The sequence below is a fragment of the Pygocentrus nattereri genome, chromosome 11, assembly GCF_015220715.1.
Source record: "Pygocentrus nattereri isolate fPygNat1 chromosome 11, fPygNat1.pri, whole genome shotgun sequence".
Classification (NCBI taxonomy): domain Eukaryota; kingdom Metazoa; phylum Chordata; class Actinopteri; order Characiformes; family Serrasalmidae; genus Pygocentrus; species Pygocentrus nattereri.
Window position 1 is genome coordinate 20,450,315 of NC_051221.1, and position 15,887 is coordinate 20,466,201.

At 40.2% G+C, this 15,887-nt stretch overlaps 1 protein-coding gene across 1 annotated transcript; it reads right to left on the reverse strand.

Moving 5' to 3' along the window:
* Positions 1–632: 632 nt before the first annotated feature.
* Positions 633–15,768, reverse strand: tmem86a (transmembrane protein 86A). The gene is made up of 3 exons (XM_017717519.2): positions 15,205–15,768; positions 9,616–9,880; positions 633–8,434 (listed from the first exon to the last, which is right to left on the reverse strand). Exons 1-3 carry the CDS (start codon positions 15,223–15,225, stop codon positions 8,007–8,009), a joined length of 714 nt encoding a protein of 237 aa, XP_017573008.1. The 5' UTR covers positions 15,226–15,768; the 3' UTR covers positions 633–8,006.
* Between the last annotated feature and the right edge of the window lie 119 nt (positions 15,769–15,887).

Sequence of the window (15,887 nt, forward strand, 5' to 3'; positions counted from 1 at the left end):
TTATCACTACTGTAAACAATTTTGACTCAGTAAACTTCTCTAGAACTGAGCCTTTGACATCAAACCACTCTGAATGACTTTGTTTACATTTTAATAATTTAATTATGTAGAAATGTTGAAACATCAGAGAAATTCCCCTTTAAGTCTCTAATGTGTACAGTTGAATCCATATAGCTGTTATAGGCATGATCACTTGAGATCTCTAATACTAGCAAACACATTTATAATTATATTAATTACTTAAATGTAGAATTAATTTTGGATGACAATTTTGGACAGATTTGGTCACACTGTGTTCAAGGACACACACACACACACACACACACACACACACACACACACACACACACACACACACACACACACACACATTTGTCTCACATACAGGACAGATATATGATATTCACTCCAGTGGCCACTTCTGTGTTCAGATAGGATGTCCTGCTGATTGAGTACTGTCAGACTCTGCAGCAGTGAAGGTTACTTGGATGATAATCTTCTCCACTTTCACTGTGCAGACTCTAGGCTCCTGTGTTTATCCTTGATGGAGGTCTATTTATCACCAAGTTTTATTTGGTTCTGATAAAGCTCAGATGCGATGGCGAGAAAATGATCAAATGACACAGAGCGTGTATCTGTTGCATTGTAATTGCATTTGTTTATTCTATAGATTGAATCACATTCATAGCAATTTCACTACAGGAAATGAGCAATATGGCCATTTTCTACAGAACAATAATGAAAGGAACAAAAAAACTACTGAACATTTATGACAATAAGGCAAAATATTCAGAATTATTTAGCAAATGAACACTAATTCATTCACAACACAATGCCAACTTTACAATGTTATAGGCTAATATATTATTTGTAAAAAAAACGGAACTGTTTTCCCTTTAAGCTTGTGTCTCTGTAACCTAAAACCCACTACACTCTTTAAAGACTGCATTCACAGTCCGACAACTGGTATAAGATCATAATATTCCCACTGGTTATACATGCTGTTAGCCATGTTTTGTAAGTAAAAACGTCACACCTTGTATTGTGTATATGCTCAGAATTCAACTTGGCTCCACTTCATATTAAGTTTACATTATATGTGCATTATATGTGTTTAAAACTGATGAGCACAGACCACATCCTATTACTACTGACCACTATGGCAGAGTAAACAATATCATCAGAATTAATCAAAAATGATCTACACAAACTGTTGCAGTTTATGCAATAAGTTAGTGAGCACAGAAATGTTTTGGCCACCTAAATGGGAATTCCACTGATTTTATGAAATATTTGCATAATTAAATCATTAAGATGTAAACAGTCATTCAGAGTAGTTTGGTGTGAAATGCTCTGTTCACCACCTCTAAAGAAAGCTCCACAATTTTCTCTACAATTAACTATTTCACATTGAAGCACTCTGAATGACTCTGGTTCACATCGCAACCACTGAATCCTGCAGAAATTTTGAATGATCAGCAGAATTCTCCTTTCATGTAAGGTGAGAGCAAAACAAATTCTGAGATGAAATCTCCAGAGGATGGTGGCCAGCACATCTCCTCACAGCACTCGGCTCAAGGAAGGCAATAAGGAGGTCCAGTAATGCAGAACCTTAAAGTCAGGCTCTATGTAGGAATGAATAAATGAGTGAATGTACACAGGTTGTTAAAAAAATCCCAAACTTTAACGTTTTGTTTCTGTCCTTTCAGAGTCATTAGATTTGTTCCCAGTGAAGGTTTGGTATGTATCAAGCTCGATACTGCAAAGACTCAACTGAATAAGAAGAAAGAATAGTGACAGTCTGTTTTCCAGCTTTCTAAGAAGCTTGATTAAAGATTAACATCAGAACCAGCTGTAGATCCCTTACTGACTCATCATGCTAACCTACACTCTTTTAAAAGATAATGTTCCTCAATGGTTCTTTGCTTGGATTTATAGTTCTGAGAAAAACCTTTGAGAACCTCAAAGACCTTTTGTATAGTACTGAACTATGATTTTTTTTAACCAGTTCTAGTGGTCCCCAAGGATGGTTTCTATATTTTGCTGGATTGGATAGGACAAAAATGTTAATTGCCCTGAGTACTCATTGAAGATCACTAGTATGGAACCTTTACATTATGCACATCTCAGGGAAGTGTTCATAAAGTTACATGAAACCTACATAAGCCCTTCATGACAACTCAGAAAGACCTACATAAACATCTATAAACACTTATTCCAGTAGGCATCATTTGTCATCTGCCAACTTTGATGTCAAGCTGACATCTGTCAGGTGGCATTAATTTTTACTTACATTAGGCTTTTTAACGTGAAATGACATAGATTTGTAGTTCAGTGTATATCACAGTCACATAAAGCTGATGACAGCTTGCCACATGAGGCTGGTTGAAGAAGAGTGAACTTTATCTGCGGCCCTTAAGTAAAGTGAGTGTCATTTAAGCAATGTCAAACCATCAGCATCGCTCATCTATGCCTTTATTTCTAGCAGAATTGATTACTGTAATGGTCTCCTAACTGGACTCGAAAAAAACACAATCAAACAGCTTCAGATGATTCAAAATGCAGCTGCCAGAGTAAAATCACCCCCATTATTTCATCCTAACAATGGCTACCAGTGAGTTACAGAATAGACTTTGAGGTACTATTACTGGTCTATAAATCGCTCAATCGTGCAGGACCAGCATTATCTGGTGGACAGCAGTATGAGCCAAGAAGAACTATCAGATCATTAGCAACTAGTCATTTAGTCCAGGCTGAAAACATTCCCATTTGAGCAGCTTTCAGTGCAGTTTAAAACACTGTTAGCTGTACTGCTCTTCTCTCCTCTAATGACACTTTATCATTTTAACACTTTCACAAATGGAAAAAAAAATATTTTTAAATTTCATTTCAATGATTTTTCTCTTAACATCTATTGTTGTAGTCCCATTTTTAATTTCTATTCTACTTTATTTTGTTACTTTTTAAATTACAAACTGAATTACATTATTATTTCAAGCACTTTGAATTACAGCTGTGTAGCTATGCCTTTTTACCAAAGAAAGTGTCATGACAAAACTCAGTGACAGAAATAAGTGATGTCACTAGCCTTTACAAAATGTTTATGTAGGTTTAGTCCAGTTGTCCTGAAAAAGCCTTTATGAATGTCTATGAGGTTTACACCATTGTCCTGATGAGCCTACTTATGGCTCATGCAGCCTTATGAACTCTGCCCTACAGTAAAGCATTACTTTATGGAAACAAACGTGTTTTGGCATCACTCCAAAGAACCGCTTTAGGCACCTTTCTTTTTAAGAGTGTAGGCTCCATGTCTAGGAGCTTTAAGAGTTATCAATGTTTATCACAATAAATCACCCTCTACTGTGAACGGCAAGAAAACAGATAATTGAATTATAAATGCAAACTATCTACTGATATCAAAAGTGACCATATTACACAGAGCGGTAGAGAAAGGGCATATAAGGGGGAAGCAAAAACAAAAAAGTGCATATACAGCTCTACATTCTCTTGTGCTTAGGACAAGGGTGCATTTTAGTCAAGTGTTATTGACTTGCTCTCTCTCTCTCTCTCTCTCTCTCTCTGCTGATGCCTTACATTTTCTCTCAGCACCAGCACAGATATCCCCAAACACACATAGTCATCAATACTGCATTCGTAGTACTTTCTCCCACATCCCCTTTGTCTCTACACACAAAAGAAGGAACAGTAAGAGTGTTGATAGAGGGGTAAACCGATCAGCAGTGCAGGGGGTAGAAAGAGGCCTCCTGTGAGTTTGAGGCCAGATGGAAAGGGAACCTTCTGCCCCTCTGTTGTCTTGCATCTCCTCACCCTCTCACAGCTCCTTCGCTAAAGATTGGGTTTCCATGCCACATGTCTGACTGCACCTGTTCTCCTCTGATGGGACGAGCTTTAGACAAAGGGGAGACTGCTCGGGGGGGAGGTGTGGTGTCCTCTGTCTGTGCCTAACTAGCCCCCAGGGGAGTCACATGTAGGGGAGCCTGAGTGGCGTTTACTTTCTGCAAACAGAGGAGAAGCTTAGCTTAGCTTGGTTGCATGGACTACAGTAGCTTCTGTAGACATCCGCACTGGCCTTAATCTTTGCATTGTTCACATACCACAGCAAAATCACATGTTACAGCACCAAGCTCTGCACACAGCAAGCTCTGAACATCAGAGGAACATTATTCCATTATTCCCCATTGTTTGTCTTTAGAGGAATACTCCAGCAGTTTTCAACCTAACCTCTATACTAGAGTATAGCATAAACCCAAATAATTGAATCCAAACAATTGTAATCACAAGTTGGTATGACAGTCAGTTACATCAATAGTTCAATTAACTGCAGTCTTATGCAAGAGTTCGATCACCATCATACTAGAACAATAAGAGAAAATCTATTGATTCTAATCACACTTATAACAGGAGGCAAAAGGCAGGTGCTGGAGTACTTGCCTAGAAGCCAATGAGCAAGTTATTTAGCACTTGCCTGCTGACTTCTATTATAAGTCTACTTCGAGTCAGTGGATTTTCTGTTGTTTTACTGCAGTATGCAGATACATGTCAAAATGTTTGTCTGTGGTAACTGACTGTGTGCTACAGATACAGCAGATTAGGTTGAAAAACACTGGAGCATTCCTTTGAAAGAGCCATGTTAGGTTCAAAAGTAATCCAGCCAAAGATTTCAGAAGCTTTAACCCCTTAAACCTTAAGGGCCTGCAAGTAGGCCTCAACTTCAGAGCCTTACTCTGTGATAACCAGAGGAGAGAAAATGGGTCCAGAACGTAAAAATCCTCCCCAGGATTTTGTTCCCACTGCCTGGACTTCTATGCTGCTGCTTTGAACTAATAAGCGAAGCCAGGCAGTGGGAACAAAATCATGGGAAGGGTTTTTTTTCTTTCTGTTCCTGAATTTCATAGTAGTTCCAGGCTAGTTTGAAGTAGCTCCTAAATAACAAGTCTAATAATCCTGCAGATTAAGAGGTAAAATGCTTAAGGGACAGTGAGTCGCTGTTTGACCTGCTGTAACCCTGCCAGTCATCTCTAAATACTTGGTCTCTTCCTTAGATGGCTAGTAAACATTGTGTTAGGGAAGATAACACATGATGGCTTGGATGAGACATTGTTTTTCGCTGACAATGCTGCCACTGACACTATTTAGACTGACTAAGCAAATGTTTTGCTGACAGCGTGACTGATGATAGGGAAGGCCTATCCTACGAAACTGTCCTCAGTGCTGAAGCACCCAACGTGTTGCAATGGTGCTTGGACAAGCAAGGTCATATGTCTGTGCGCATATAGCCCTATGCTAGATTCTGTCTAGCGTTTTATAATTGTCTAGCATAACAATCTATCTAAAATTCGAACTTGTTAACTGCTGGTTAAGTTTATAAGATACTGACAAGCACTACTGTATGTGAAATAAAATGTCTATAAATTAACACATTTTCTGAAATTGCATTGTTTAATGTTGATAAAAGTGCAATAAATAAGTAAAAGAAGAAAGTAAATGATAAATATATCATATTCCAATATCCACATGCACATATTGTGAGTGTGTGGTGTGCGTTTTGTATGTGATGTTGGGGGCGGAGGGGGGTTAAAACAACTCAACCCAGGCTTGAGTGACAGGACATGAAAGTCCTGATAAGGATCTGCCTTCTGCTTTAATGACAGCAAGGCTTTGTGCTCTGCACTGTTTATGTACCAAAAAAAACCCTTTCACTTCTCCACTCCAGTACAACAGCTGAACACATAAAGAGCCCGATAGCGTTTCCATCACAGTTTGTTTTCCCTTGTTTAGCAGCGATAGAAAACCAGGTGCTGATCCCTTTTATGGATGACTGTATGGGAAATCTGCAACAACACAAGGCATCCTGTACACAGGATAAAGTGAAGGGGTGTTGAGCTGTACAATGTACCGTCTATAGCACTGTTGGCCGTGTAGGGCAGGAGTGTGACCAGAGAAACCACTCTGTTTCTCTTCCTTTGCTGTTAAATTGATTCATTCAGTTGGGCAGCCACACAAAGTCAAGTGATTATGTTCTCCTCCAAGTGTGTCGAGGTGCTCTCGGTGAGTGGTTTCTAAGAATGTGGCATCAGTTTTTTCATGCATCTTGCACTGGAGGAGGCATCTATGGCCTTTGCTTTCCCAGAGTGGAGGGGGTCGCTATAACTTAAAGATTGGGAGTGAAAAGCAACTATAAAAAAAGATCCAAATGAACAAAAATAAATAAAATAAAGATGTGGTCATATTGATCAGTCTGATGCTTCCTGGATTGTTCGTCTTTTCTTCATGGTTGCCTATGTTTGAGTATCATGAGGATGGCATAAGAGCACATTGTAGGTAAGGTACTAGCTTTGTTTGTTCTCCCTCTCATGTTTGAACACAGAGATCACTGACAATACCCGTTTCAACAAACGCGCACTGTAGGAGGCAGAGAGCAGACAGAAGACGAGATGATAAAACACACAGAGAGAGATAAATTACCGACTGTATCTAAGTTATGGCTCAGTGCAATACAATGGCCTGTGAGCGGACTCTCTGTTATCACTTGAATAGGCCGTGACCTGTCAGTAAAACAAGACAAATGTGGTAAGTAGCCTTGCTTCTACTTTTTCAAGAAAGAAAGTTCTTAACCTCCCACAGCATCGGTGAAAAATGCACCTGAAACCTAACATCACAATATACACAAAAAAAGGCTAGGATTGATAATGCAGAGATTTCACAAGAGAGGTACAGCAGTGAAGTAACTGATGATTGACTACCCAAGGCATCAGAATGAGAAGCACTAACTTCCCCTGAAGTAACCTTTCCCTTTTACAGGGGTATTAACTTGGTATTTAGTTAAGGATACCAAGTCCCTTTTACGTCATGTTTGGTGCCTGTAAGGTGATCATGTGACATGCTTAAGCTAAAAATAGACATCATCAGCTTTCCAGTAAAAAAAAAAAACAATAACAAAAAAAAACAACACAGATGTAGTTGTAAGCATAGGCTTATCTATCATATGATATAATCTTCTGTTATGCCCCTCCATGCACAAAGATAGAACTACTGCTGAAGATTTGCAGCAAGAACTACCCTGTCCAGCATTAGAATGCGCATCTACAAGTGTGCGGGGAGGAAGAGAACAGTATGTGTGAGTGTTCAAGTTCAGCTTAACAAACAAAATTGGCAGAGCAAATACTGCGAAATGTCTCAAGGACAAAAAGACAGAATAAAAATACAGAATACTGACAGGATGCATACAGAGACAGAGCATGGGGTTATCCGTTCTATCTGCTCGACTAGAATATTTAGTATAAAAAGTCATGCTTTGATTATGTCTTTAACACTAAGATAACACGGGGAATCCAGCTCCCGTAAATAAAAACTGTTCCAGCTACACAAACACTGTTGTCCATTCCTTTGCACCAGTGAGAAGCTAAAGCTAATCACAACAGCTACAGAACAGTCAGGTCTCCTTGGGCCTGCTGGGACTCTCTAAAATACAACAGGAGAGCAAGGAGGAGAAAGAAACACAGAAAGAAGGCAGAGTGGCTGTCTTGAGCAAAATAAGCAAGTCACTAGGAGTGCTCTGAACAGAATGCCATTTTACAGAGCATCTACTAACAACTAAGAGAATAGAAGAGAATCCCTAAGAGAAACTTGTCATGAGACAGATTCATGTTTCCTTTCTCAACTTCGGAATGGACATAAACCTATATGAAAAGCCAAAACTAAACTGGAAAATATAAACTTAAAAGAAAGGGCCGGACTGCTGAGTTAATAAAACACAAATCCAACATAAAGCCTCCAAATGGAGGCCGAACCTCACGCACTCTCCAACAATGGTCAAACCTCCTACAGAAACATAAAACAACTCAAACAGAATCATGCTGGGGAAGCCACAATGGGACCAAGGGGCTAAAGAATGAGGCTTTGTGGGGAGGGGGACTGGACCCAAACGAGTGAAGCTGCCGCTCTTTGTAGGTTGCTGGTGTGAGGCAGGTTTAAAGCAGGGCTCCTCACACTCTCTTCCTGGCCACGTCAGCGTCCTGGCACTCCACAGCCGACAGGGCAATCAGCATTTGGGCCGCGTAGTATGTAGCCATAATGATGGCCCGTGAATGTGGAACGGGGAAGCAGAACTTGTTGACGGCAATGGTGAGGTCAGACACCATGAAGAGAACGGCTCCCAAGCAGGCAGATAGTTTTGTCCAGGTCCACAGGTCGTTGGCCAGCTGGACACCGGCGATGGCCCTCCAGCCCATGAAGCCAATAAGAGCGATGTAGACAGCTACGAGGTATGTGAAGGGTGCAGACAGGTAGGGGTAGAGGAGGGTGTAGCAAAGGCCTGATATGGTGGCTATAACTAGGCCTGCCAGTAGATTAATTGGTTTCATCCCAAAAGCAGAGGAGTAGAGGATGTGGGTGATGGCGAACATCAGCAGCCCTGTATACACAAAGATGTCATGGTTCAGTAAAACACTTAATGCTGTATTGGATATTTCAGTGTAGGATGGGCTTTTCCCACTTACATTGTTTAACATCCCTTTCCCTAAAAATCGATCAATGTATGTTGCATGTCTTAAACAAGAGGAGCAGCCTTGAATTTTGTCTATATTTTTGCACACTGTATGTCATACAGTGTCAGAAACCACATAAGATTTAAGATTACTTAAGAATGTGGTTGGAGGCAAGCATGTGATGTTTTAAGTATTTACATTTGCACTAGGCTAAAGTAATGACCACAAGCATCCATTATCTGTTATCCATTATCTTTGCTCCAATGCAAAACTAATCTTGGGTCTTAATGTAAGCACTATATACTCTGCGCCTCCCCCTCTAGATCCTAGATATCAAAAAGGCAGTGTCATCTCAAATCAAACATGAATGTTTTGCACTAAACGGAAATGACATCTATCCATGCGGTACCACACGGTATATCAATTAAGCCATAACATTAGTTATTAATGTCATAGCAACTTACTTAAAGCATTTGGCTATAACATCCTAGATACTCTTTCTCTGCATAACTGAACAAGTCTAATGAAAATTATTTCACACAAAAATGTAGCTACTGACAACTAAAGACATTATTATCTAACATTTTGAAATTTCAAATCACAGTACACTCTCCTGGCTTCTTTCCTTCTGCTTCATAAAGCAATCTGTGGCTGAGGACCTTAACCAGCACACGCCAAAGGTGGCTAGTGCTTTACACCCAATTTGAGATACACAGTAAAAAGGCTTTGGCTTTGGATTAAGTTGTTGTTATTGTTGACAGTACCTTGGTGATCAATAGTATATTCTTGCTGTCAGCAAAAAAAACTTGTATCTCCAAAGAGGTATCTTTACAGGAGAAGGAAAATCCTTAAATTTAAATGGAAATTAATTATACAATAAATTTAAATACATTTAAACAGCAGCTGGGATTTTAAATTCTACAGAAAAAAAAGATAATAATGGAGACACAATGATTTGTTCAAACAAAACAAAAAAGCAAAAATATGTAACTTCATGCTTCATAGCATTTGGGACAAACATCTATTGACTTACAACACTGAAAAAAAAATCACACAGTCACCTATTTGACCTCCTGCTACATGAAGAGATGAAATACAGTCAACTCACCATGGATGAAGTAGCCCTGCTCCTGCCAGATGAGAAAAGCATCTCCGAGAGCTGAGAATATGAGTCCTGCCAGGATCTTCCGGGCACTGGAATGGGCTCCTAAAAAGCTGATGCCATGGGCCAGCAGGAACACCCAGAGACAAAAGATGGGCAGACATTTGATGAGGGCACTGAACCAGGATGGGCTGGAGGTGGGCAGCCACAGCACAAAGTACACACAAGTGGCTTTGAAGAAGGGCACCAGCTTTGGGCCTTCACTCTTCACCTGGACACCAAGTACAGAGCAGAAAGGACAAAACGTGCCTGGGTTAAACATCAGTTGTGAGGCCAGCAGTTTATGGTTGGAGGGATTCTGTATTGTGCTTTAATGCTTGGTACTAAAATTCAGAGAAAGCCGCTTTTTGAGAAGCTTGGTTCTTTTGATTCATATACCAAACCTGAAATAGGAAACCTAGGTGGAATCTTAGACTCAATTGTCTTTTTTTGTACCGCATCTAAACATAGTCACTAAAGAAGCCTTTTATAATTTGAAAAATCGTGATAAAGTTCGACCTTTTCTATCTCAGAGCCACACAGAGAAACTTGTTTGTGCATTTGTTACTAGCAGTGTTGATCACTGTAATGCTCTTCTTATTGGACTTCCTAAGAAAACAATTGTCCTTTACAACTTGCGTCAGCGCGCATTCAACAAAATCAAAAAAGAGAGATCCTATCACTCCTGTTTTGAAAGACGTACACTGATGGCTCTATCTTTTAGGTTAGCTTCTGCGACTAGTTTTTAAGGTTCTAAATTACTTTTAAGCACTCGCTTACATCACAGAATGTCTGTCTGTTTATGTTCCAGCATATGATCTTAGATCTGCAGATCTTGGCCTTCTACAAATACCCTCTGTATAATACAGAAAACGTGGAGAGACTCTTTCAGTTATGATTTTAGACTGAGGATTCCACCTTTTATTAGAGAGACAAGCTCAGTGCACACTTTTAAAAAACATTTTAAAATGTTTCTCTTTAACTTGGTGTTTAATTAAAACTTTACTTCTCTTTCGTATTTGGTATAATAATAATATCATTATTATTAATAATAATGAAACCTTGATTTTATTATTATTTTTATTTGTTTTTCATTCACAGCTCACTGAAACAAGCAGGGAAATTCTCTAGGACAAGCAGATGATTTCAATCAGCACCACATCTGCGTTTGTAACTTGAAGATGAAATATTTTATTAAGATTTGATGAGAAGTCATTGTTGTGTCCACAGTGTTGTTTTCTGTAATTAAAAATCACCCTCTTTGCCATCGGTCATTGAGAGCAATTGTTGTCACTGTTGTGAGTCATTAAAAGACCTCAAAAACAGATGATAGACAATGACTTACATATTGTCTGCAGTCTATTGCATGGCTGGCTATAGAGAAGCTGAGAGTTATTACTTGTTTGTTGGCACTGAAACGAAGGTAGATGTAGTTTGTTATGCGACTACGCATAATAGTAAGAGTTCTCTTCATAGGAGAGGGCAAATACTTTAACTATTAATGTTAGTTAATGTGAAATGATTTTATTCCAAAACATTTTTGTAGCATTTCTGCTGGTTAATGGTTTATGAAATTTTTACAAAGAAACAGATATATGTTCAAAATCTGATTTTAATAGTATGGCAAAATGGAAGTGATAACTCTTCTCAATAACCAGCCATGTAATAGACTGTAGACAATGGGTAGACAATATGTAAGTCATTGTCTATCATCTGTGTTTGAGATGGTTTAATGACTCACCACAGTGACAACAATTACTCTCAATAACTGATTATTTTAATATGATTGTCTTGTTTATGGCGTCAAAACACAGAACATATGAATCCAACATCTAAAGCTTATCAAACAAAAACTTTTCAGGGTTATTGTGTTTATGAAGGGAGGAAGGGCAAGCTGTCCAGTCCACAGTGTTCTAGATCTCTCTGGCAGTGAGAGTGATAGAGAGAGTGGGAGAGAGTGGGAGAGGGAGAGGGAGAGAGAGAGAGAGGAGGGGGATGTCTCAAAGCAAAGCAATCCTGCTGAACATTTCACCTTGTGCTCTGAAACCTACAAAAACAACCCAGCTGCATCCCACCACTTCAGAGCAGCATGGCACGAAGGCCGAGCGGAGGGACCAAGCTGATTGCAAAACCGCGCTCTTGCTTAAACCCCCGGGGCCGACTCACAAAGGAGAGGCTCATTCCAGAAGCCTGGCTCAATTTGGAGCATGATATGTCCCCTGCTACCAACAATTGCATAATTCTGTGAAACAAATGAACCAAATTAGTCCACCGTCACTGACGGAAAAGAATAAATAAGGGGGTGATGATGTACTGCTTTGTTTTCTCTGTCCATAGCCTGGCAGTACAGTATTTATCTATGGCAATAGATAAAAACCCAAGGCAGATAAGACCCAAGTACCGCACAGCGCTCTTAGAGTGGGGCAGATGGAGCGAGAGCTAAAATAATGTTTTACGATCACAGATGTACTTCTAGTGAATTTATGGCAGCACAGTTTGTGTCTCCAATCAGTCAATCATTCATCCCTTTCCAATCCGAATAGCTAAAGCAGCCACAGATATCAGCACAACAAAGAAACAGCCTCAGAACAACTGTATTCTTCACACCATGACCGTAACACAATAGAAAGATACGTTTGCTTTAGCTCCCCTGCTGCATATTGTAAATACTTCAGCTTGGTAGGGCATGTGACTGTAATTCTGTCTTTTCTGCTCCACTTTTTCCCACCGAGCTGGAGGCCTCCAGCACTAGCCGAAAACACTCAATCTAGTGTTCACAGCATATCAGAATATTCTATTCATTGTGTCCATTTGTGTCCCCGCATGCATGCTCTGAGAGAGAAAGAGAGAGAGAGAGAAAGAGAGAGAGAACACGGTGGCTGCTAATGCATCTTTCTGAGTGAATAAAAATGAGAGTGAAATGCCACACATCAGCATAGGAAATGACAAGAATAATCAAAGCACCCTCACAGCTCAGGCATAATCCAAATCAAAGCCTGAAAGATTAACACAGAAAGGAGGGGTTTAAGTAAAACACTCCAAAAAACAGGGTGCTTCTGAAAAAAAATCCTGTTAGGAATTTTCTCATTTTGTGTTTTACATGTTCCTAATAAATGTCTGTCTTAAATGCTTGTATAAGATGAAAGATGTATATATATATATATATATATATATATATATATATATATATATATATATATATAGCTTGGTATAATTGTATAGGTGCCCTGCACATTTTACGCAGCATTAATAATATAGACACTTAAATGCCAGATGGCAAGCTGCCCTGAATACACTTTGCATCAGGACTAGTGCACTTGCCCAGTCTGAGAACTTGGCTGTTTTGATTCCTTGGCCTAGGAGAGGAAGTGGGGGGCTGAAGTTGTGCTGTTCCACTGGAAACATGGCTATTGTTAGCAAGCCTATATTTTAATCAGATTGTACCCCTGCAGTCTGGGAAAGGTCACAGTAAGCCACTGCGGCTCTGGAACAGGACTCAGCAAATCAGTGTCTCAAAGGTAAAATTAGTAATGATTTCCAACAGTTACTACATGTAGGCTTGTCTTTTACACTTTGTTATACTCTAATACTCAATATGTGCCTATTTACACAAAGTTATTACTTCAATGTTTAATAATTGGCTAAGAATCACAGTTACTGGCAGGAGCTTGTAAGAAGGAAGCGTGCAGATGGTGGAATGAAGCTCTGAAACTGAATCCTGGCCCACGCTGTGAAAATAAGGTGAAAGTTGTTGTACTACTATATTACATCAAATTAACAATATAATGTGAATACGCAGAATAAAGTTCAATGAAAATAATAAATGCACCAACAGGCAAAATGACTTTGAATAAAACCTCTTTACATCGACTTACATTAAAAGTTAAGAACATTTTGCCTTCTACTGTTAATTTACTATATATGAGATATGTTATTTGTCACGTTAGGTAATATTGTGTATTGCAGTATGGCATGCCTCAGCCTTATAGTCTTGACAGAATTCATTATTTGTGTCCTATTCATAAGCAAATATGTCATTCAATCACTGTGAGCTGCCCTCTGGCAATAAATAAATCCAGTCATGTACCTGTGATGTAGAGACATAGAAATACAGATGTAAGATTTGGCTATTTGAAGTAACTTTGACTAGCGTCCACAGCCAACACATAAAATCCACTCCAAATCAGCTCTGTTTTTCAGTTTTATGCCCACCTTCAAGATACATCATCAGAAGGGGTTTTTCCTAGTGCTGAAACTGGAAAATCTCACTCTTGAGACCACTGTAGCACCACTACAGGAGGGCGAGAAGGCATGTGTACAACATTTTAGACAGAGTGTCCCTTTAACAATCTATACCAAGATTATCAGAAACGCTTTATTTTTGTCAGGTTTCTATCATATATATGGAATTTGTCTTGGCGAGTGCTCACATGTACGACACTAAACAGACCAGACAAGCACACAGACTGTTAACCAACATTTAACTATGAGACAAATAAAATAAAAACACAATAAAAAGAATAATAAAGAGCTGATGTGAAAGGAGCTAAAGAGCTGTGTGAATATATACATGTCTGAGGAGACATAATAGAATAACTATTAGATATAAAACATTATGGGATAGATGTGCACTACACTGTACTAATTTATACTAAACTGACCATAGAACGCGATCACACCTCAGTGGGCTAGTTTACTGACCGACAGCCTGCCGTTCAGATGAGGCGCCGGGATATTTAATCACTGCTCCTTGCTGAGAGTCTGAGAGCCCCGTGTCTAACGCTGCGAGTGCAGGTCCACTACAGGCGCGCTGGGCGCATGCGTCACCCGGAGAAAGAAAAAAGGAAAAAGCACCGTCACATGAGCGCTTCGCTGCGAGCCCTTTGAAAGCAGCTGAAAGCGCTGAAACAATAAGGAAATCATGAGAATCTTTCTTTTTGTCTCGTTACGCGGAGCAGCTTACAAAGTGCCGGTTGATGGGACGGAGCCAAAGTTGGCTTCACTGAGCGCGATTATAGAAATAGCTCTCATATCAAACCGAGGAGAGGAGCTGCTGTTAGACCTGCACCAAGCCTAAGATCAGATGAGCTGCGGATGGAGACGAAGGCTGTAATAATAATAATAATAATAATAATAATAATAATAAATAGATACATAAACAAACATGGGCATGCTGGTCATGATCACGTGCTCATTGTTTATCCAGATATAACAGGCTCGATGATGTGCAATTGAATAATCTCCGCGCTAAAGGGAAATATTTAGGACTACTGCCATTGACTAATGTTTTCAGATTAAGATTACGGGGCAAATCCTATGGATTAACAATGCTATGGTGCATTATTGTTACAGCTGCAGCAGACAATCGCCACAACCAGCACCGGACTGAAGGAGAGCAGACAGATGCGGGGTTGTGATGCGTTAAAAGGCAGGGAGAAATCATTTGAACACATAACATGAGCAGAGCGCAGCAGCACCGGTGCTATGACTTGGGATCGCAGGGAAGAAGCCTTTTTCAGAGAAACTGCAGAATAACTGAATAAGTCGTCCACTCACCACAGTGACAGGTGAAACCATGATCTGTACCAGGAATGTCGCCTGAGCGGACAGGCAGAGGATCGGCGCCGGAGTGGAGATGGAAGGACAGAGCAAGACTATTTCACGGTCCTTTGTGCGGAAAACTGTTTTTCTCTCCGTCTTGTTTGGGACAGTTCATCATGACGGAGGGAGGAGAGAATCAGCTGTAACCGTGGGTGGAGGCAGAGAGGAAGCGCACGGATAGGATGTAGTTAAAATATCTGTCCAATCAGAACGCGCTGCCGTCGGTAAATAGGACAAGAGCGAGGCGAAGCGCACCGCCCACTTGGGGGCGGGGCCGGGGCCCCCCTCTGGTTGTTATTTACACCGTCCGTTTGCGGCACGCGTGTGTTCCCGCTGTGCTGATGACGCAGTGAGGGTCATTTGTCAAACAAAAGTGGGTTCAGATGTGATTAAGTGACCGTGGCACGATAAATGAAAAGCTATAAATCACCGTAACTCTACTTACAGGAGCCTGGAGGAGAACTGTGACACCTTGCGGCGCTTCTAGTCCTGCGTTTCTTTAGGGTTTTAAACTCCTCAGCAAATGTGCAGCGCGATAATATGTCAAAAATCGGTCTAAGTGTCCGTTCCGAGGCCGCCGCGGTGAGCCATTAAACCCTGCCCGTTCAGACCGCGTCTCAGCACAGAGTGTCCGCCAC

Bases quoted from the DNA above. Each gene is read 5' to 3' on its own strand.
- tmem86a (XM_017717519.2), bottom strand. From the start codon at position 15,225: ATGGTTTCACCTGTCACTGTG. The intron at 9,881-15,204 runs GTGAGTGGACGA...CTTGGTGTCCAG, and splicing joins TGGTTTCACCTGTCACTGTG to GTGAAGAGTGAAGGCCCAAA. The intron at 8,435-9,615 runs GTGAGTTGACTG...TTGTGTATACAG, and splicing joins GCAGGGCTACTTCATCCATG to GGCTGCTGATGTTCGCCATC.